Here is a 22,690-nt window from a genome sequence, read left to right as displayed (position 1 = left end):
GCCTTTGTATGATTTCTCTTCCTTCAGCGGTACTTAACATACTGAACAAGAGGTCTTCTATTGGTTCTTTTTAATAAGCTTATACGTTTCTTCAGAAGCTGTCTCGAGAAAGGATTTTTTTTAATACGTAGTTCTGCGTTTTCTTGATCATCTTCAGATTTATTTATTCTTTCAGTTTCTTGATTTTATTTTTTGTGTTTCAAAAGGTGATGAATTTCTCCAAGCGTGAAGGCATACGTTTTTTTGTGCGTGCCGACAGCGCTTCATGGAGAGCGCTCATCTTTATTCAAACTCGAGCACATGCTTTTCTGCCACAGCAAAAATAATTAAGTCAAATGCCATACTTTTTATTTCATTTTTTAATTCTTCCTTCTTGCTCTGCCTTGCTTCAAGAAGAAAACTAACTCAAGTCTAGTTTCAAATAGGTTTTTGTGAAAGCCACTGGTACAGTATAGAGAGCATAGAAAATATGTAATACGAATTACATACTTTGAAAAAAGAACTCGTCTTCGCTCTTGCAGTCGGACTCGCGAAAAATAAATATACTTAGAAAGAAAGAAAAGGGACCACCTCTGAGCGCCATTTTATGACGGCAGACTTAATCTGGAAGGCGCAGACATGCGGTTGAGTGCACGCAAAGCGCATTATCTTTCTTTTGCTGAACTAACGGGGAGTTTAGGACTGACCGACATGTTTATTTCTCCTTGACAACTCGAGCTGCGTGCTCCTCGCGAGCAACGTTCGCAAAGCGCTAAATGGAGTCTTCTCGTGAGGCAAGGACGTTATCTCGAGCTTAGAGCACGGACATTGCACTCGGAAAGCAAATACAGCAAACACAGTATTTCCCGTTTCCCCCTACAACCAAATGTCAAAATTCCAACTATAGAGCCTTGCTCTATGCCATAAGGCCCAATTTATTCCACTAAAAACGAGGAACTCGAGAGCGAGGTGGGAGCTTGGCGTCGACTTCAAATCAACAAGCTACTTTCCTGAGAAGTGGAGCGGCTCTACGCATCCCCAAGGAAACGTAAGCTTCTTTCCTTTCAGCATTGCGAGCCATTTGAGAGACTGTGTGCTGTTCGATGGTGTCCTGAGGACCTTCTTTAGTGACGTGGGTCACGATATTCGGCTGCAAGTTTGTACGCGGGGAAAGAGGCCGCAGAGGGACGTTACGTAATCGATGCCGCTAAAGTTTTCGCGACAAACTAATTTGTTCAATAACTAACCATAGTCCTCTTCTGTATTAAACGCACTTGCAGTGTAACTAAAGGTATATTTTTATCCACCCTACTAGCTTCCTCGCTCACCAAGCACTCCGAAACCACCACTAAAAGAGTATTCCGAAGTTTGCACGCATCAGCGCCAACATGACCCCTTGTATCGGTGTAAGACTTCCTCCGCTTCAGAAGTGGAATATAAGGGCACGGTTAGAACCAGGAACGTGGCTTTGCACGTAATACCCCTGTGCACCGTTCAAATCAGTATAGGGCAATGCCTCATAGTGATTCAGTGAGCAAAATAGGTAAACATGACGTAGATAATTTCCGCACCAAAAACATCGAATATGTTAGCCAGACTGTTGCACACGCCACTTTTTTTTTCAGGACTATGTTTGACGTATTTCGTTTTTCGCGAAAACAATTGTTGCTGCGCGAGATTGCTCGCGTATGAAAAGCAGGTCGCCCTGTGATAAAAGCGTTGTCATGCGAGTCGTTGCAAGAGCTTAAGAGCTTTATTTTTATTTAGATGTAGAAAAAAATTGCGTTCTGCATAGCCCAGCTCTACACAAACAACGCTTCCCCCACAAAGTAAGAGAGACAAGAGCGTCAACTCTCCGGAGAGCCTTCGGTCATAACGCTCGAACAATACCGGAACTACCCTACAAGCACATATGCACTCTACGCGTTCGTCCCAACTGTACGGTGCACGTTTGCACTTCAATATACGGGGTGATCATTTTTGCGTTTTATGGAATTTTTAAAAATCTCCTGTGGCCGATAGAAAAATAATTGTCCTTGAGCTGGATTATTCGAAGAGGCGAACATTACTAGCACGATAATTCGAAACGGATGTTTATCTAATTAAAAAAATTACCTAATTAACTCGATAAATAATTATTTTACGGCACATATTGCAATTGACGCATTGTAGCCGCTGAGCTTGCAAGACGTATCCACTTGAAATGAATTTCCAGGATGGTACCGGTTTCGAGATATTATTTCGCAAACTGTGGAACGATATGTACATGAGCGTTCCAGTTACTTTTGTGCTTCAATGCATAAAAGAACGTTTTGTTAAAAAAAGCAAGTGGAAAAACAGTGCATTCTTACGGCACGTTTGGTGGCGCATATCTCCAAACTGGTGTCATTCTGGGAATTCATTCCAAGTGGATACTCGCCTGAGAAGCTCACCGGCTACAATTCGTAAATTGCAATATGTGTCGTAAAGTAATTAACTAAGCAGGTAATTAGTGATTTTTTGTTAATTAGTTGCATATGTGTTTCGATTTCTCGTAAAGGTAATGTTCGCCTCTTCTTCTTCTTTCTGGGGTTTTACGTGCCAAAACCAGTTGTGATTATGAGGAACGCCGTAGTGGAGGGCTCCGGATTAATTTTGGACCACCTGGGGTTCTTTAACGTGCACTACAACGCAAGCACACGGGCGTTTTTGCATTTCGCCTCCATCGAAATGCGGCCGCCGCGGCCGGGATTCGATCCCGCAATCTCGTGCTCAGCCGCGAAACGCCTTAGCTGACTGAGCCACCCTGGCGGGTTAATGTTCGCCTATCTGAATAATCCAGCTGAAGGACTAGAATTACGTTATCTGCAACAAGCTATTTTTGAAAATTCCACAAAACTTATAGATGATCGCCCTTTATATGGACGCTTAGTGTTTCGCGTACGGTCAGTGGTATGCGGTCAGGCTATAAGCGGCCGCCGTATGGTGGCAAAAAAAAATTTAAAATTGCGGGATTTTACGTGCCAAAACCACGATATGATTATGAGGCACGCCGTAGTGGGGGATTCCGTATTACTTTCGACTACCTGGTGCTCTTTAACGTGCACCTAATTCACGGTACACGGGTATATTTGCATTTCGCCTCCATCGAAATGCGGCTGCCGCGGCCCGGATTTCATCCTGCGCCCTCGGGCTTAGCAGCACTACACCAAAGCCGCTCCGACATCACGGGCGGTCATATTGGCAGCCCACGGCAAAGTGTTTGCTTATGCGTCAGTAAAGTTTAGCTTTGGGAAACATGATGAAAAGCGTGTAACACAACATGAATAAGACAAATGGGTGCCTCGCCCGTAGATTTGTCTTTTTCGTGTTGCGGGATGCGCTGTTCATGATTGCTTTTGTGTTTTTATGTTTGTCAAACTCCAAATATAGATGAATTTCTCCATCTCTCTCTATTTGCGCACATGCGTGTGTACTATGCTCAGAGAATGAAAGGCGACAGAGAAACTTTGAAGTTGAACCCCATACGCGTAATTAAACATTGCGCCCATCTCGCACAAACTAGAGTTGGTGGGAACTAAAATACGGGCGTTAGTTAGCGTTTAATTAGGTACACATAAATTTTTTTTCTTCATTCGCTGAATACAGTACACTTCAGGAGGGTTGCAAGTTGGGCTGGTTGATACGGCATTTTTGGAAACGGAACTATAGTACAGGGCGAAAGCACAAGTCTCAGTTAATACCCGACCACACTTGAGGAAATATACGCGCGGCAGCTGTCTCGTGCCGCGGGAGGGAGTGGTCCTGGACAGATTTTCCGCGGCTTGCCGCGTTCCGCAGACGGAAGAGACCAATGAGAGCGGGCCAATCAGTGACGTGCGCACGGGAAATTGGTGTCATGCGCACACACCCAACTGCTCGATTTGCACTCGCGTCGTCAGCCGGAAGATTCATTCCGCACTATAATCTGCTCTGTCAGCACTCGTTCGCGCTTGTTTTGGTTGTCATGGTTTGCAGATGGTTTTAATGCGTAAGCATTCTTGCTCTGCTTTCCTCGTAAATTTGTCCGTTCTTCCGTCCGTCTGCAACGCGCGACACGTCGCGCTCCATACATGGAGATGAGAATGTCTTATGACTACGTATGAATAATGATATTTATGATTATGGCTATATATTGGGAGTACTGAAGAGATATTAATAGCAATTAAGGTTAGTAAAAGACTGACAAGAATACTTACGAAGACATTAATTAAGCCTAAGGAAGACTACTTACGATTAATGAATGGTAACAATGCCTAATAAATATAAATGAATTAATTGGCCCAATCAAGATCAATTAATGTTAAATAGTTAAGCCTAATCAATTATTATGAGTTTACATAAGATTATATAAGCCTAAGTTCGATTAACAATGAATTGATTAAGGCTCATCAGGATTAAGCCTAATTAAGATGACTTAAGCCTAAATGCCATTGGACAACATTAAATTGACTAGGGATAAACAGGATTATATAGTGGGTAATTAAGATGACATCAGCCTAATTAAGATTAATTACGGTTAAATTATTTAGGACCAATGAATATTAATAAGCGTGATAATCATTATTTCATATTACATTAATGAACCCTACTTCAGGTTAATTATGATTACATTAATTTCGCCCAACAAAAGTACTTCCGACTAATTGACTTTATAAATTGCAATTATAAATTGCAGGTAATTGCAATACTTGCAGCAAATTGCACCATCCTTGACAATGTGACCCGGGGCGTGCTTATAACTCGGCCACTCAATCAATCATTCGTTGCATGAGCGCAAGATGACAGACTGGAAATAATGGTTACGCACTACCTTACAAGTCCCACTAGGGAGTTTCTGCAGTAATTTTTTACAATAATGAGTCTGTATCGAGACGTCCCGATGAAAAGGTTTTCGGAGACAGTATGCCCTATGCGATCCTGCATGTACGCGGAGGCGACACCTAGTACCTCATTCTCATTGTCTTTTGGACGCAGCGACGCCACACGAACGCGATTATGAACAAATTGGCAACGACGTCGTCATCATCGACTGGCGTGACTCGCATTAAGAACGGAAGCCGAAGAACGTAAACACAGCGCCGATCTGTCAGCCAACGTAGAAAAATTCGCGCGACATCTCGCAGCTACACGCAGAGTAAAATAGAGGAGGCGAGATTTCCATGCTGTCACGTGACTGCCGCAGCGGCGCACTACAGAAGCAGCGTTTTATCGCAAGCCGTACGCCGCGTGCGTTTTTCCTCCTCTACGGCTGGGGCTTCAGAGGACTCATACGTCTGTGAAAGTGTATGCATATGCGTGCATCCTAAGCGTGTTACTAAAATTGCAGTTCCAGCCTCGAAGGCGCTGGTAGGAGGGTGATATCTGCGCTAATCAAAGACGAGTCACGTTTCAACTTCACGTGGCGTCGCTAGACAGTTCGCTACATCCAGACACAATCCGTCTTGTCTCCTAACGAAATACAGAAAAGTGCTGCGAGACAAGAAAAAAAAATAAGTAAGGAACAGCTGCAGCCCTGGTGTGCGTGCTGCGCTCGTTAGTGCTGTCATCGATTTATTGACTAACATGGCTGCGGAGAGCGCCGGATGCATTCCGCAGGGTGAGAGCCTTCTGTGGGAATTGCGTGTCTTCCTGCATGGTGCGGAAACCGCTTAGACAAGGCATTTTTTAGTTCCGAGCGTTCTACGGTATTGCAAATAATAATAATAATAATAATAATAATAATAATAATAATAATAATAATAATAATAATAATAATAATAATAATAATAATAATAATAATAATAATAAAAGGACGTAAAGAAAAAAATGCTCGCAGCTGCGTCAGCTTTCGTGTTTGTTTTTCTGGTACATATTTCTTTGTTTCCTTTACTGCTTTTATCGTAAACTTAAAGAAGAGTACATGATATCAAGTTCCTCGCTATAACTACGATTCTGTCCGCCCCTTGTCACCTGTGACAGCTGCGTTCTTCCGCATGCACTGCGATGCCTAACCAATAGGACTTGCACGTGATTGCAAAAGAAAAAAAATAATTTTGTGCATCTTAGAAACCACAACAGTTCCTGTATTTCGAATAACTTTTACTTCTTTGTGAAGTGCATTACACAAAGTAAGTGCCGCATGTGGAATTAGAAAGGTTAACGCAAAATATTCACAGAAACGCACACAAGAAATTTAAAATCAATCTTGACAGCCAAATTAACTTTATATACCCTAGAGTGGCCCGCTTAAAATGCACCGAACCTACTTGCGATGCTAGAAAGCTCGCGGGCCTCGAAATAAAACGCCGACCGCCGCCAGCGTTAATCAAAGTGCGGCGCGAGAACCTTAAGCCGATTGGCACTTGCGTAACGATAAACAACGAGGAAAATAAATAAGGAGACGGCGCACCACGCCCCAACGAACGAGCAGCGATAGTGGGCGTGGCACCGTCGCCATCCCGAATCCCCTTAGCGATTCCTCACTCCCTCTTATCTCTCCCCCAGAGTCCCGGAAATCGGATTGTGTCATGCTAATGCACGCGGCCACGTGAAAGCGTGCGCCATCGCCGAGCTCAACAGGTAAGCGCTCCCAGACGGGAAATTGCTCCTCCTCGTCCGCTTTCTTCCATTGCTCAGAAGCAGAGAGGAAAAGCCACGAAAAGAGGGTGTGAGATGTTGGTAATTGTTTCGTGTTTCTTTTGACTCCCTCTCGAATTCTTTTTCTAAGAAGAATAAGGCTCGTATGTTTCCGTCTGTACATCAAAAACTTGCTAAGTTTTGCGCCAGGCGTCTTTTCAAAGATACCCGCGCTCAGATTTGGCTTTATGGACGGCTTTTGCAGTTTCGGTGCTTTTTGCCATCCGGCGACCTCGTCGCGCCTCTGTCGCTAACTCCTTCTCTCTGCTTGCCCGGTCCATCTCGTTCCCTCATCCCCTACGCCGTCCCAAGTGTTGAGCACCATCCTCGGAGCTTTCACCGCTTCAGCCGCTCGCGTTCTCAGCGCGAGGTACACGCGCGCAGGCACACCGTCTTCGTTTGCGGCTTTACGAGCCAGGAGTTAAGGCAGGAAAGGAGCACGCATCGATTTTCCTCGCGTCCGTCTCCAAGACGACAGAGAGACAACGGCGACAAAGCTCCTGGGACACGAGCAAGAAAACGAAGAGAGTGAAGAAAAAAGAAAAAAACCCGAGAACGAAGAACAAAAGTATGTGCGCAAGAGTGGAGAAGGTAAAAGCCGCTAGGCCACTCAGAACACGACAGCGGCAGGCAAGAGCATAATCACGTCTCGCGAATAAAATTCGCGCGCGCAGGCGAAAGAAAAACAAGGGCGTCGACCAAGCGCGCCACGGGCACAGAGGTGGAGAAGCCGGGTGGAAGTTGCAGAAGCAATCCTACATGCGCATTTCAACGCCCTCGCTGCCAAGACAAATTGGCGTCGTCTCTTGCCGTGCCCGGCTTTGCTTTCTTTTTTCAAAGTATGTCGAACTTACTTTTTTTCCCCTTCGCTATGTTTTATGTGTTAAGTTTCGCAGACTCTTGTTTTGATAGAGTTAAACGAGCCTCCACCTCGCACTCGTTCTTCTTCTTGCTCCGAACTCTAAACCGGCGCAGTCTCGCTCTTGGCCTCGCCCCCCTGTCGTGGAAGGGAATTCCCCGCGTTCGTCTCTTCTTGTCTCGCGCTACGTTATTTATGGAGCCAAATTCCTCCTGAGAGATGTCCGTCCGAGTAGTGTTCCGTGTACCGCGCGCACACGATCTCCCTGCGCGATGTACGCGGCTGAGCTGCCGAGAGGGGAAAAGAGATGGCGGAAGAAACCGGACACGGCGAGATCCGAATGGTTATTTCCTTCGTGCAACCTCTGCAATTTCTTTCGGGCACCTCGCTTGTTCTTGTTCCCGAGCGTTCTCGTCCATTAGCGCCTCGTGCCTGTCTTTGAATTTCCTGCTCTCTCCGGCAATGCGTTTTATACCTTCGCCCTCCATTAGACCGTAAGTTTTGTCAGTGAGCTTGTCCTCCAAGCTCCGCCATCTCAGTATAGTGTCTCTTTTCTTTTTTTCTTACTTACGTTTCTTGAATGTTTGAAAGTCACTTAAATTCAATTTAGATTCCCATCTAAGCATTTCACTTGCGTATACCTCTTTGTTTTATTAACTTAGCCGCGTAGTTTTCACAATGCCTCTTTTTAATATTTTTTGTCTTCCGCCATTTGGTGTTTCTACAGCCTATGCACTCAGGAATGGGTCAAGTGGGTATAACCAAAACCATACTTTCGCCGTCGCCATCAATATCACCCCCACCTCCATAACATTCTTCGAGCGGCTTGATAAGTTTTCTAAAGTCACGGCTTGTACGGTCGGTGGCTCTGTGCGAAACGACACAACACGAGTGTCGTTTGATTCCTGATCTTGCTTTTTCTTCCCTCTTTATTTTGTTACTTATTTCCTTAATTTGACTCGTCGCCTGCGTTTTTCAAACGTCGTTTGCGCCGCCATACCTTGAGTACAAAACGCTCGTCCTCTGTTTTACGTCAATACATCCGTGCACAATTATGGAAGCTAATGCTGAAGCCGACAAATTATCAGTCGAATCCACACGGATGCTTGCAATCATCAAAAGTTTGCGAATGACCGGTGCATTTGCAGACTGCCGCGGCCAGCAAGCTTGAGGCATCTGCCCGACCATATCGTTGCTGCTCTGGCCGCTCAATCGCTCATTACATCAACAGCTTTCATTTTTCAGCGGGGAGGAGGAGGAAATAAAGGAAGGTAGCAGGGATGTTAACCCGAAATCCGTCTTGTGTGCTACCCTACACTCGGGGAAGGAATAGGGGAGTAAATAGATGAGAGAGAAAAAAGTAAGACGCGGTGATGTTAGCACATGGGCGTGGAGGGCACCGCTAAATCAGAGACACTCAAACAGGCCAGTCGCCCCCAAGCAACACAAAAGAACCTTCACAACCTTGTAGGCCAACGAGTGATGGGGACGGTGCTCGATTCTCACCTGCACGGACAATGGCCGATTGCCCAGTAGTCGCATTGCGATAGACGCTGTCTGTTTCTGTGACTGAAATCGACGGCGGTGGCCCAACAAGTGCTCCGTGTTCTCTTCGCTGCCGCAAACGTCTCATGCAACACTGTCGGCCGTTTCAATCAATGTTGTTTACACCTTCGTGAAGGCCGCTCCCAACCAGAGCCGGTACAGGAGCGATGCCTCACGTCGATGAAACCGCATGGTAGCAGCAGCGCTACTGAGACGAGGACCTTGTCCTCGTCCCAGAAGCGCTGCTGCTAAGCATTCACCAACTCGCGCAGTTTTCTATTCTGATCGATAGCTTTTTGAACGCTGCAGCTTTTAATGACCGAGAGTTAGGCGCGGCGACGCCATTTGCCAGCAACCTCCTTCTCTTCAGATTTTACATTGCTTTTGGCGAACCTTTTTCTCTCACCAACTTCCAGTTCCTCTTTTCCTTTAGTGAACTGAAAGAAAGGAAATACCTACAAGTGAAGATCACTGTCGCTGAAGCGTCAATTCGACGGGGAAACGAAACAGAAACAAACAGATGTAGAAAATGAGGGAGACGGGAAAACGAACAGACCAAGAGTTAACTGAAAGAACGAATCACGGATCCACCAAAGCCACATTGATACAAAGATGAGAACGCGTGAAACCAGGAAGAATCGGGGGAAATTGGCGGACAGTGACTGCTGCTCACGACACGAAAATCAAGGGGGAAAAAATAAAAAAAATAACGTAATAAAAATTAAAGAGAGAAAATACCGAGAAACGAAACAGACGCGAAAAAAAAAAAAATAGGGAGATAGAGGCACGGAAGTTCAACGCCGCGTTCGTCCGAGCTCCCAGGCGCGAATTCGATTCCCAATTTTGTCTCGGCTCACTAGTTTCGAGGAGAAAATGAGCACCGAGCTTTCAGAACATACATCGACGGCAGCTGAGACCGCACGAGGACGCTGTGGGACGATTCCGTTTCCCACCCACCTCTTCACCTCCTCCGTAGAGAGGAAGCGACGGAAAATGTAATTTTAAAATCACTCGCCACCGATGTCACCCCCACAGCCACAACGTTCTTCGAGCTTCTTGATAAGTTTTCGAAAGTCGTGGCTTTTACGCTCGGTGGCTCCGTGCGAAACGAGCACTTCGAACCGAAAATGAGTGCCCCGGGGAGCCGTTCATGGTTGCCCGCCATACATTCAAATTATCGCCGGTCGCGATGCACGGGCGGAAAGAAGAAAAGAAAATGGCTCCGCCAATGCGCGGCATATTAAGGGCATATTTCTCTCGGGTGACAGTCGTACTCGCTCGCGCGCCGCAGTCGCTCGCTCATCGGTTCTTCGCAGGTCAGGACCAAAAATAAAGTATAGGAGGACTCTGCTCGTTGGCGCTTGCCCCGCGTACGAGGCATGGCGCATCTATCTTGGCAGAAAATAATCTGATTTTATTATGTTTTATTAGTCTTCATCTTTTTCTTGTGCCGATTGTTTTCTGCAGGTCTCCGCATTCACAAAACAAAATAAAAAGGAGAGATTCCAATTGATGGTACTATGAGTTCATAAACATTTAATGTATAAAACGCCAAGCTGTGGTTCGTCCTTCATCTCAGCCATGTGGCAATGAGAACCTGTGTTTAGAAACTTTAAAAGCAAATATTCAAAATTTTGCAGACTCTTCAAGTAAATTGGTAAAAAAGAAAACAGCGCGAAATAAACACGGACAAGGCAGGAACAGAGGACAGTGCTTGTACTGTGTTCCTCCCTTTTCCTTGTTTATTTGGCGCTATTTCTTCCCAGATGAATTCGTATGAACTAGCTCGCATTCATACCCTTTAATTCGTCAAATACAACTACTGCGTCTTAATCGTACATACGGTAATAATTTCATGTCCCGATCTTTCGGATATCTTGTTGCGGCCAGTAATGCGAAGGCATGTAATTATTTGTAGCCGCAATTACCAGAGTCTGTAGTGACAATGCCCGGCTACCCAAGAAATTAAACGCTAAGCAGACAAACAATGTTGTTCTTTTTGTGTCGCCTTCCAACACGTTTTCGTGCACAACCAAAAACAATGTCAAAGTGAAAACCGCCGTGCTTGGTTCATCTCCACGAATCCCTTTAATTTATACGAGTATATTGTCACCTAGAAGCACCCTCCTTGTTCGTAGGGAACGCTTCCCCATAACATGCAGGAACAGTTTTTTTTTTTCTTTGTTGTTTTTTATCCTTCATGTATTTCCGGCGCTGCATTTTTTTTTTCTTTTTTTTTAAGGAGTAGCCAGCTAGCGAAGTTTTATGCCACATGTAATTAAGGCTCGTATACGCAGCCCAACATCTCGACTGAACCACCAGAAATACTCTGTAGGAAAAAATACTTCCATTTTGCTCGATAGCAGTCATTATGCCTGCAGTTGTACTGCCAAGTGAGTAACTACATACACGTTCCTTTTACGATAACTTTTCCGATAACGTTTACAATAACTTTTACAATAACTCGTAGCGAATGCATGAAGTATTTCTAGCTTTCCGCTTTCTCAAATTCATCTGATGTCTTGCTGGTTTGGCGAAACTCATTATGTTTACGTTATTAACGCGAAAGCGAGTTATCTGCAATAAATTCCCACACAACGACATCACAAGGTAATTATTTGTAGCCGCAATTACAAGAGCTGTAGTGACAATGCCCGGCTGCCCAAGAAATTAAACGCTAAGCAGACAAACAATGTTGTTCGTTTTGTGTCGCCTTCCAACACGTTTTCGTGCACAACCAAAAACAATGTCAAAGTGAAAACCGCCGTGCTGGGTTCATCATTGAACCCAGCACGGCGGTTGTTTGTTGTAATTCGTCTCCATTGTTGCTGAATAGAACAATGTCATCTGCAAACCGAAGGTTGCTGAGATATTCGCCGTTGATCCTCACTCCTAATTGAGTCCTTGCAAGTAAAGGCTACGCAACATTAGGAGGTGACACACAAACCTACAATGCGAACAAAACCAGTCAAAATATGTCCAATGAAACTAACACAGACTCTACAATAAAGCAACAGTACGAATAAATAGGGAACACTGGCATCGCGAGACATTTGTTTACCAAGACCTTTGTAAAAGCTAATCATGTAGTGTATGCGAATACACTGATACCACCTAATATGTTCTTTCTCTGCACTCGGTAATCTATTGTATATCTGAAGCCACTTTAACACAGTTTTATATTTATCATCATCATCATCATCATCATCATCATCATCATCATCAGCCTATATTTTTATGTCCACTGCAGGACGAAGGCCTCTCCCTGCGATCTCCAATTACCCCTGTCTTGCGCTAGCGTATTCCAACTTGCGCCTGCAAATTTCCTAACTTCATCATCCCATCTGGTTTTCTGCCGACCTCGACTGCGCTTCCCTTCTCTTGGTATTCATTATGTAACCCTAATGGTCCACCGGTTATCCATCCTACGCATTACATGACCTGCCCAGCTCCATTTCTTCCGCTTAATGTCAACTAGAATATCGGCTATCCCCGTTTGCTCTCTGATCCACACCGCTCTCTTCCTGTCTCTTAACGTTAGTCCTAAGATTTTTCGTTCCATCGCTCTTTGTGCGGTCCTTAACTTGTTCTCGAGCTGCTTTGTTAACCTCCAAGTTTCTGCCCCATATGTTAGCACCGGTAGAATGCAATGATTGCACACTTTTCTCTTCAACGACAGTGGTAAGCTCCCAGTCAGGATTTGGTAATGCCTGCCGTATGCATTCCAACCCAATTTTATTCTTCTGTAAATTTCTTTCTCGTGATCAGGGTCCCCTGTGAGTAATTGACCTAGATAAACGTACTCCTTTACAGACTCTAGGGGCTGACTGGCGATCCTGAATTCTTGTTCCCTTGCCAGGCTATTGAACATTATCTTTGTCTTCTGCATATTCATCTTCAACCCAATTCTTACACTTTCTCGATTAAGGTCCTCAATCATTTGTTGTAATTCGTCTCCATTGTTGCTGAATAGAACAATGTCATCTGCAAACCGAAGGTTGCTGATATATTCGCCGTTGATCCTCACTCCTAAGCCTTCCCAGTCTAAGAGCTGGAATACTTCTTCTAAGCATGCAGTGAATACCATTAGAGAGATTGTGTCTCCTTGCCTGACCCCTTTCTTGATAGGTAACTTTCTACTTTTCGTGTGGAGGACCAAGGTAGCTGTGGAATCCTTGTAGATGTTTGGTAAGATAGTCACGTATGCCTCCTGTACTCCTTGATTACGCAATGCCTCTATGACTGCTGGTATCTCTACTGAACCAAATGCCTTTTCATAATCTATGAAAGAGTTTTATATTATTCGTATTCAAATCGAAAATTTTCACTGCTAAAACACCCTAGTAAATTTAATACGGAAACAAATAGATACTGTCGCGTTGCATTTTTTTTCCAGCTCGTAAACCTTTTAAGCAAGCCAATTTTATAGTCTCTAGAAACACTTCACGGAACACGCATGGTACTTGTTTCGGTGAAGTCGTCCAAATTTGCTAAACATTTTGTAGCACTCCTCGTCATGATTCGCAGGTACAGTGTCGCCATTTTTCTTGCAAGGACTCCCATTAAACAGCGCTCAAAATCCGATGGAATCCGTTAAATGATCTTGTGAATGCGCTAAAGATTCGCTTTAGAGAATTTCAAACAGAACTAAGTTCAGGAGAAGTTAAACCATTCTTATGGTTGTGATGCGGCGAATACGGAAGAAGCAGCGCAAACGCAATTGTTTACGTCGACAGGAAAGCGCTTATTCATAAGTAATCTTCAAAAAGGTATCTTTCATGTATGTAAATGTTCCAGCGGGAAGGTCTTTGAATGTGTGGTAATTTCATTCTAATTTCTGTGTAATGAAACGCAGAGATTCCATATAACTATGAAAAGATTCAGAATCCGCTAGAATTTATTCTTTATGAACATCCGCTCCAAGTTCGGTTAAAAAGGGACGTGAAATCCAGTAAAATTTCATTTTTGCCGCGATACGAGCTAAGAATCCACTAGTTATTTCAGAAAAGCCGCTAAAGTTACAAAATTACTCAAGTTTAGCCGACAGTTCATGAAAATTAAAAGACCAAAAATTCTAAAACGTGCACGCAAGTTCATGTTGATTTTCTCTTTCTTTCTCTTTATTTTTATCTATTTATTTGTTTGATTTATTTTCTAATATGTCGTCTCCATTGTTCACTGTACATCCAATATATTACAGTAAAATGCATGTGCCAGAGCTGCTAGCTCAAGAGCCTGATGTATCAGAACTGGTGGATATAATTCAATTTTTTTTTCTTGACGATAATCTGGAAGACTCTGTAATTCTAAGCCAAATGTCCTTATTACGAACTGATGGACGTGACTGCTTGACTACGTAATATATTGCCGCAAAAACAGAAAGAAAAAGAAAGAAAAGAAATGTTCTAGCAGGTATCGATACACTTTTGCGTGCATACAAATATAAAATCCAGAATGGACGCCATAAAATTAACATTATTTCCGCTAAATACAAGCATCGAAAGGCACAAGGAAAACCGCGTTAACCTCATTGCGCAAAATGGTGACAGCTGATTTCGTGTCGGGCAAGCAATGATGTCAGTTCTGCAGGAAGCGGTGCAAAACTCATTAACACGAGCCATGGCGACGCTCGAGTCAACCCCAGAAGAATGAGCCGAAAAAGAGTGCGAAAACAATGCTGAAAGGACCTAACGTACGCACTGAGAGGAACTTAACAAACGCGAGTGCGCTTGCTCAAGCTCTCTTGCCTTTCGCAACGACGAGAACGGCAGATTTACAAGCGCAGGAAAAAATTGTGATGGTCTATGCGCGTTCCGCTCATGTTTTATATTCACGCACACTGAGCGAAGAACAGCAGCAAAATTGTGAACAGTAGACAGTCCGTGGAGCACCGCGGCGGTTCGATAGCCCGGCCGCACTTTAGCTATTGCCTTTTATCTTTTCTTTCACCGCTGCTCCCTGCTTCCGCTCCCATTCACCGGCCTATCGCTTCTTTATCACAGCCGCACCACGCCGCCGCCACGCCCATGGAACACCATAATTCACGGTCTCGCCACGAGGTGACAGCACCTTCCCAGCAGGCGCGCTCCTTAGCTCTTTCCCTGCTTCCCTCCTGGGTTTTTCCCCTCGCATCTCCATCCGGTTTCATTCCCGTCCACTTGGCTCTCCGCTCCCGTTTCGGCGGAGAGAGCACTCGGCATTTCTATGTCCGCATTGAGGGGGAACGCTGTCATATCAAATTATATATTCAACAACCCTATTGAAACGTTTCTTTGAACAGTACAATTTTTTCGTTCGCACTATTCTTGATAAATTGAACTGTAATTCGCATTAATTCCGCGTCATATTTATTGGAATAGGACAGAAAATAGGGACAGGTTTAAGTTGTGTACCGAACGTTCAAGTGAGCAACAGATAAGTTGACTTAAACTGTGCCGTACAGAGATGTACATGCGGAAAAAAAACGATACGTTTTCTGGAACTAAATAGCGGCGATAAACGACGGAATTGCATGATAAACACTAATTAAACGAATAAATAAATTGCATTCACTAAATATTTCATTTATTTTGTATCCTTGAGGCGCACCACGATTGCAGAATATTCCGAGCGACAAATTCATGAAAGTCCGCTCGCTAGAAAGTTTGAAATTAATACAGCTTTCGCGATAATGTGCACGTCTTCTACATACACGTATTCAAGTCTTGCCACAATGTAAAACGGCTTTCTATGTAATACAACATCCACGAACTTCAGTGGGACGTTCTGTGGAACGCGAACGTTTTTAAGTGGAATTTGGGGAACGAATGTCTCATGCTTGTGGCTGGCCTCGCGGTTCACAGTGGACGGCGATGCCTTGCATACTGGCCGTCTTCCCTTTCCCAAGAATTTCTGCCCAATGCAGCAAATGATATAAAACTTAATTACTGAATAATAGGCAAGCGATTATCATTATCGCGCCCGTCCTGTTGTTTTGCACAGCTAATTATGCGTTTCTAACACGAAAAAAACAACTTTAGAAATTTGTGTTTTTGCTCGAACGTAAGTTAGTCTGTAAGCCCGATTTGATATCTGACACATCTTCATCAATTCAAAGGAAAAAGAAACTTGCAAAGGAAGTGGTTATGCGCAGATGTCTATGGTTTTCTGTGAGAAATGGTTATTTCTCACAGATGTCTCACATGTCGTAGTTCTAACAAGCTCAGCTTTCTGCATCGGGCCATGTAATATTTCCTACCGGTAGTGCCGCTTCAGACCTGAATTAGTTAAAGACGCAGTTACTTGACATGAGCATTGGTTCAACTTGCGGATAACAAGTACATTGGTCCTATTTGTATACACATACGCCGCGGTGGTGCCGTGACTATGGCGTCCTGCTGCTGAGCTCATGGGTTCGATTACCGTCCTCGACGGCCGCACTTCAATGGGGGCGAAATGCAAGAACTCTCGTGCACTTAGATTTAGGTGTGCCTTAAAAAAATCCCAGGTAGTCAAAATTTATGCGGAGCCCTTCCCTACGGCATCCTTCGTAGCTCACTGCTCAGTTTCAATACGTTAAATCACACAATTTAATTTTATTATGTTTATATACACCATCCTGAAGTGTCCTATTGGTCGCCTTATTTACGACATATACAGTGCTCTTCTTGTTCTTGTTCTTTCTTCGAACACATTAAAAAAACAATAAGATTACAAGAATCGCGTCACTACAGATTAATTGCCTGCCCAGGCGAACGTAATTTGCAAGAAAAACCAAATTAGATAATTAGGAAATTACTGTAATTACGTTAATTTATTTCTTCGTTAAAAACCTAACAACACATGCGTATATTGGAAAGTTGAAAGAAATCCTCATAAAAGTAATGTTCCGTGTTTCTACATTTCAAAATGTCCATGTAAAGAGAAATAACTGGTGTCAAATTATTCGTACAATTTACCTGGTTATGCACACGCAGCACTGTGATGGGCGTCTCATTGTGGCTCCCCTCTGTGACGCAGTAAGGCGGCGTAAAATATAGCGTGGCTACACTTCGCGATAAATTAGTCCGTCTCGCCCATGCTGCTGAAGTGATATATGGATCCACACGGGAGTTGCGCACAGCACCAATCGGAATGGCATTGTGGTATGGAGGAAGGAAACAAAACAGGAGAGGCCCTGACGTCACTTTTTTGAAGCCGGAAGTGCAGCCATGTTGGTGTACCACCTCTCTCTGTGCCTCCAATCAGGAGTTCTGCAGCTCGACGGAACAGATGGGCGCGAACTTTGAACTTGCATTGTTACGACCCGCCGGAAGTGTGTGCTCCTGACGCGCGTCTAGGCAAATCCTACAAAATTTCTGTAGCAGTTTTAGTGAAGCAGACGCGCTCCTGTGCTTTTCCGTGGCACGTTGAAGACCCGAGCCGTGATTGCTTGAGTGTATCTGTTGCTGGCCGACACTCACACTCACAAACCCAAAACCCAACTTTCAAGCTTACACACCACACTCCAAAGTAACTTTCGCAGGTATTTAAAATGCGTGTTCGAAGTAAAAAATTGAAAACACGCACACTGTATACAGTATATATGTTGTTGTTGTTGTTGTTGTTGTTGTTGTGTTGTTGTTGTTGTTGTTGTTGTGTTGTTGTTGTTGTGTTGTTGTGTGTTGTTGTTGTTGTGTTGTTGTTGTTGTGTTGTTGTTGTGTGTTGTGTGTGTTGTTGTTGTTGTGTGTTGTTGTTGTGTTGTTGTTGTTGTGTTGTTGTTGTTGTTGTTGTTGTTGTTGTTGTGTTGTTGTTGTTGTTGTTGTTGTTGTTGTGTTGTTGTTTGTTGTTGTTGTTTGGTGTTGTTGTTGTTGTGTTGTTGTTGTTGTTGTTGTTGTTGTTGTTGTTGTTGTTGTTGTTGTTGTTGTTGTAGTAGTTGTTGTTGTTGTAGTAGTTGTTGTTGTTGTAGTTGTTGTTGTTGTTGTTGTTGTTGTTGTTGTTGTTTATAGCTGCACCAAATTTTTTAAAATTCCCTGTCGCAGATAGCACAATTCTAACCCTTGATCTAAATCACTCGATGAGGCGGCTATTACTTCAACGAGAAATGATAAAGCTTAGTTGAATAATTCACATAATAAACATAATTAACATGACTGCATTCATTAACTTTTCTCCTTATTTTCATTGCGGCACTTATTCAAATCCACGAATTGTAGTTAGTGAGTTTCCAAGGCATATCGACTTGGAACGAATTCTGAGGATGGAACTGGTTTCGAGATACGTACCGTCAAACTTGCGATAAAAAATGCACTGTTGTTCCACTTACTTATTTGTGAAAACACTGTTTTATGCACTAAAGCACGAACTTAACTGGAACGCCAATGCATTTCCTCGGACACATTTAAAATCAATATCTCAAAACTGGTGTAGTCCTCAAAATTCGTTCCAAGTTGATACCGCTTGCGAACTCACCGGCGTATATTTCATTCCTGGAATGAAATATATGCTGTACAATTATTTAAAAGATAATTAGTGTAAGTGTTATTTGTTCAATTAGAAAATTTGATTTTGCGTAGAAGTAATGGCCGCCTCATCGTGTCATTTAGATCAAGGGTTGGAGTTGTGTTATCTGCCACAGGCACATATCTCCAAACCGGTTCTATCCTCAAATTTGGTGCAGCAAAAAAAAAAAAAAAAAAAAAAAAAACACCTACCTGGTATAGGGTCCTGTGTTTGCGGGTGAAACACTATAATGCCCAATTTTAACACACCGAGCAATATTTATGAAAATCGGTTGAAACCCCATTTCTCCGAAATTTGACCATTTCTAAGTTATAACAACAAATTCAGGTGTTACAAAACTAATTAGCAATACCAGCTTTTGTGAGCAGATATGATTATTAATAATAATTTATAGATATGGTATATGGCTCGTGTTTGCTTAATACTCAAGCAATAGGCAGCATATATAAAAATGCAGTAAATTCAGTGTCTATCAACATTGAGTGAATGAACGAACGTTGCTTTTTTTAGTGACCGCGTTTAATTGAATACGACCAATGGCACATCGCATCGCACTTCCCACGCGTCACATACATGTGAATGGTTGTGATACCCTCGGAAGCAAAATAACGCAGCGCTGGCGTTGCTCTGTATTGCGAACGGTAGCTGTGACATCGAGATGATGTTTACCCAACTACATTATGTTCAAAAAAAGGGTCATTAAATTAATTTTGCTACAAGAGCGTATTTTGGGGACCAGAAAAACAGGACAGTAGGCAAGAACGAAAAGCCCGACAGGTCTAGGATGTACACAGAAATGCTCACAATGCATATGATAATCTATGACCGCAAGGGCCTTGCAAGATAATGAAAATCATCAAACCTCCTGCGAAGCATACCCGTGAGCACTAGTTCTGGCACTTCTCTTCCTTTGGTTAAAAAGTGCAGCGAACAAGGAAGTGATCTCGAAACCTGTCTCTTAATCTGGTTTCTTTTAAATGCATTGATAATTCCTGAAAATGCGAATTCGTAGACGTGCGATGGTCCCCTGGTTTGCAAGCAGCTCTATTTGCCATTACATGTTCTGTGATGGGATTTCGCTTGTTTAAGCATAACGTTTGTGTCCGAAAGGAGACCATTACTTGTGTTCATCGTTTGTAAACGTTACAGGGAAATCCGAAACTTGGGGCTGCCAGACAACTAAATCCCCGATGTCTACCCGATTTTTTTTTTCTTTCAAAATGACATCCAATCTTTACATCCCGAATTTCAAAAACTATAAAACCCCAAAACGAATGACCTTAAGTACGATGTGCCGATTCTCGTAAACATTACCAACATTTACCTGGAGGATGAAACGTTATGTATGCATTATGTAAGGATTGTGCATAATGAACGTTCCAGGACCGTTCGGGCGTGATAACGTCGTTCAGGGTGCCTCCTGCTCTTGGCACAAATATCCAGAGGACAGTATGTGCAGCAACGGCAGACGGTTTGATGTATTTTGTGCAAGTTCGTGCAATATTTGTCATCTTGCACAGCTTTTCTGGGGGTGTTTGATGTCTGTTCGGTTTCGATGTTTGCTGTCCCTTGTCTTCACTGACCAGTCTACTGGTGAGAGAAGAAAAACAAAAACAAACACCTGAAAGGCTCAAATCTGGGTGAGCGTGTGCGACATTTTCGTTATAGTACTGGCTATCATGAAGAGCAAGAACGTAGACATTTATTTTACGGGCCAGATGAGTCTCCACACTGTCGCACTTTTACACAGCTGCAACCTCCTGTAATTGTATTTGATATTGATAGGCTTCAAGTTATACGACAGTCCCACTTTGAAAACTTTAACCTCAAGCATTTTTCTCGATAACGACCGAGTACAGAAATAGCCAAGAGTGACACGTTATGGAAGTACGCCACTGTCTTTTCTTTCGCGACGCCATGCACTCGCTACAATACGTGAACTTGCTGTCGAGCCTCCACAAGTGACTTCACGTGAGCGAGCATGCTGCCAACGTCTGCTGATCTAATGATAATGATTATCACCGTCACCATCATCAGCCGATATTTATGTCCACTGCAGGACGAAGACCTCTCCCTGTGATCTCCAATTACCCCTGTCTTGCGCTAGCTGATTCCAACTTGCGCCTGCAAATTTCTTAATTTCATCATCACCCCACCTAATTCCTATTTGCAACCATTTGAACTGGAGTGACGACAATTAGTCACCTAGCCTGTGTGGTCTACTACGTGTTACCATATCATAACCCAGTACTCTTTCTATATCTGCTTTATCTAGCTCTCTGCCTATCTTTGTTGCCTACATGAACACAGTGACTTTGCACTAATCAATAAAATTCAGCAGAGATGTGTGGTGTAATAAAGAAATCGTTAAGCAGTTTTTGTTTATCGAGTATTATTGTTCTCGTTATCGTTATACATTTTTTTCATCATATCAACATTCTTATTGTTCAAAAGTAATCTCATTCTCATAAGGCTATATTTTGAGTGGTATTCAACACTTTTCAGTAAGAAACACAAAGGCGTAAGCGTCAGCCAGGCATCGCTAACATTAGTTAATACATAATATAATTACATTTATAAATAGCTACGTACAGTGTGCTCCGCTTGAAAGTGTATTAATAAGGTGGGATCCTACTTGCATTCTCGATGCGCCGTGTTTTGTTTCTGTTGCTTTCTGTGTTTCTTTGTCTACTTTATTGCTTCTGTATTTGTATATATTCTAGGTACTCTAGAATAAATATTTTAGTTGTGAGACAGCGCTCGTGTCGAGCAATTCTGAATGCGTCCCTTGTTTGAGCGCTGAGTTTGCTGCCATGAATATTAAAAACTTCCCATCCGTCCATTGGTCTGCGATCTATCCTGTAAGTCTATCGATTGGTAAAAATTATGTTATTGCCATGCGAACTAGCAGCAGGGACTGCCTCGCTTGCCTGCGTTATTGTACGTTTGTTTAGTGGAGAAGCCTCGAAACCTCTACGAGTTTTCACACAAAGTACTCCGGTGTGATTTTTTTTCCTTTACACGCGAACGTGCATTCCGCAAAAAAAAAAAAAAGAAATGGGATCAGAATACGTTTCCTTCAGAGCCGAGCGTAACCGCATTCGCTCTTCCCGCTTTCTGGCCCGCAGGTCCAATCACCGTGGCTATGTTAAGCCAAAACAGAGCCGAGCCGAGCCAAGCCCGAGCCCCCCATCGAGGTGGATCGAAGTCCACCGAACCCGGAATGCCCCCGCGAGCAGCCAACGCAGCCCGCTCTTCCTCCTCCCTCTCGTGAAGCTTTTTCATCCCACCGCCTGTGAGTCACGCTTCCCCACAGGGCACGCCGGAGGTTGGGGGGTGCTCCGCCAAAACAAGCCCGCAGACGGGAGCGGCAGCAGCAGCAGCGGCATCAGTCTTGGAGGCATCGTTCCCGCGAAAAGTAGGGAAGAGAAGGAAGCCGGGAAGGAAAGGAAAGCAGACGCATCCTCCGCTCCCGCTTCACAGCATCGCGCGCGTTTCGCTGGATGGTTTTGCGGGGTTGTGCTGCTCGTTTGTCGACGACGCCGCATCCGCGGTCGTGTATGTCATGGGTGTGGTGGTGCGCGAACCCGTGCGGCCGGTGACAAGACGATCGGTAGTGCTAGCGACCATAGTGCTGCTTCTCGCTGGTGGCCTGGATGACATCTGCCATGCTTTGGGTGAGTCATTTCACCTACGCTGACGTCATCAAACAATACTAATTGGACAGTGATGCTGCAACAGCACATCTGCGTGATTCAGCATCAATAGCATTCATTTCACCGTAACTTGCTTCCTAAAGGCCTGCTGGCCCAAGCATTTTTGTCAAAAGGAGTAACACGGGTGGCACAACATGTCTCACAATGTACTTAGTTTACTTAGACCTTTTCAAAGAAAGCACGACGATTGCCTTTCACTTTTAGTCCTACGCTTGCCAGAACTCGTCGATATTAAACACATCGCAACTTAATACAACTTTGTAATATTACAGCCGAACTTGAAAGCGTATGTAAAGATTTCAACGAAGATGACCTTATCTTACGCTTTTTCAAATCCATGTACTAAGCAAAAGCGACGTTTTTTTTTTTTTTCAAAGCAATAACGTAATAAGCGCTTAAACGCAGGGTTGTTTTCTTGTATTCACTGATATTTCAGGTATTTGAGGCGAACGTTGTTATGTTGTATGCTTAGTA

The 22,690-nt window shown here is 43.7% G+C and overlaps 1 protein-coding gene across 1 annotated transcript in view; it reads left to right on the top strand.

The window, feature by feature from the left end:
* Window positions 1–537: 537 nt before the first annotated feature.
* LOC119460637 (Down syndrome cell adhesion molecule-like protein 1 homolog) overlaps window positions 538–22,690 on the top strand; it is a 42,967-nt gene continuing 20,814 nt past the window's right edge. Inside the window, exons 1-2 of the mRNA XM_037721669.2 lie at window positions 538–1,027; window positions 21,629–22,177. Of these exons, the coding sequence (XP_037577597.1) occupies window positions 22,066–22,177 (112 nt within the window). The 5' untranslated portion in view covers window positions 538–1,027; window positions 21,629–22,065. The remainder of the gene's footprint in view (window positions 1,028–21,628; window positions 22,178–22,690) is intronic.

This window comes from Dermacentor silvarum, chromosome 8 (genome assembly GCF_013339745.2).
Source record: "Dermacentor silvarum isolate Dsil-2018 chromosome 8, BIME_Dsil_1.4, whole genome shotgun sequence".
In the NCBI taxonomy this organism is placed as follows: Eukaryota; Metazoa; Arthropoda; class Arachnida; order Ixodida; family Ixodidae; genus Dermacentor; species Dermacentor silvarum.
This window is presented reverse-complemented; position numbering and strand designations above follow the sequence as displayed.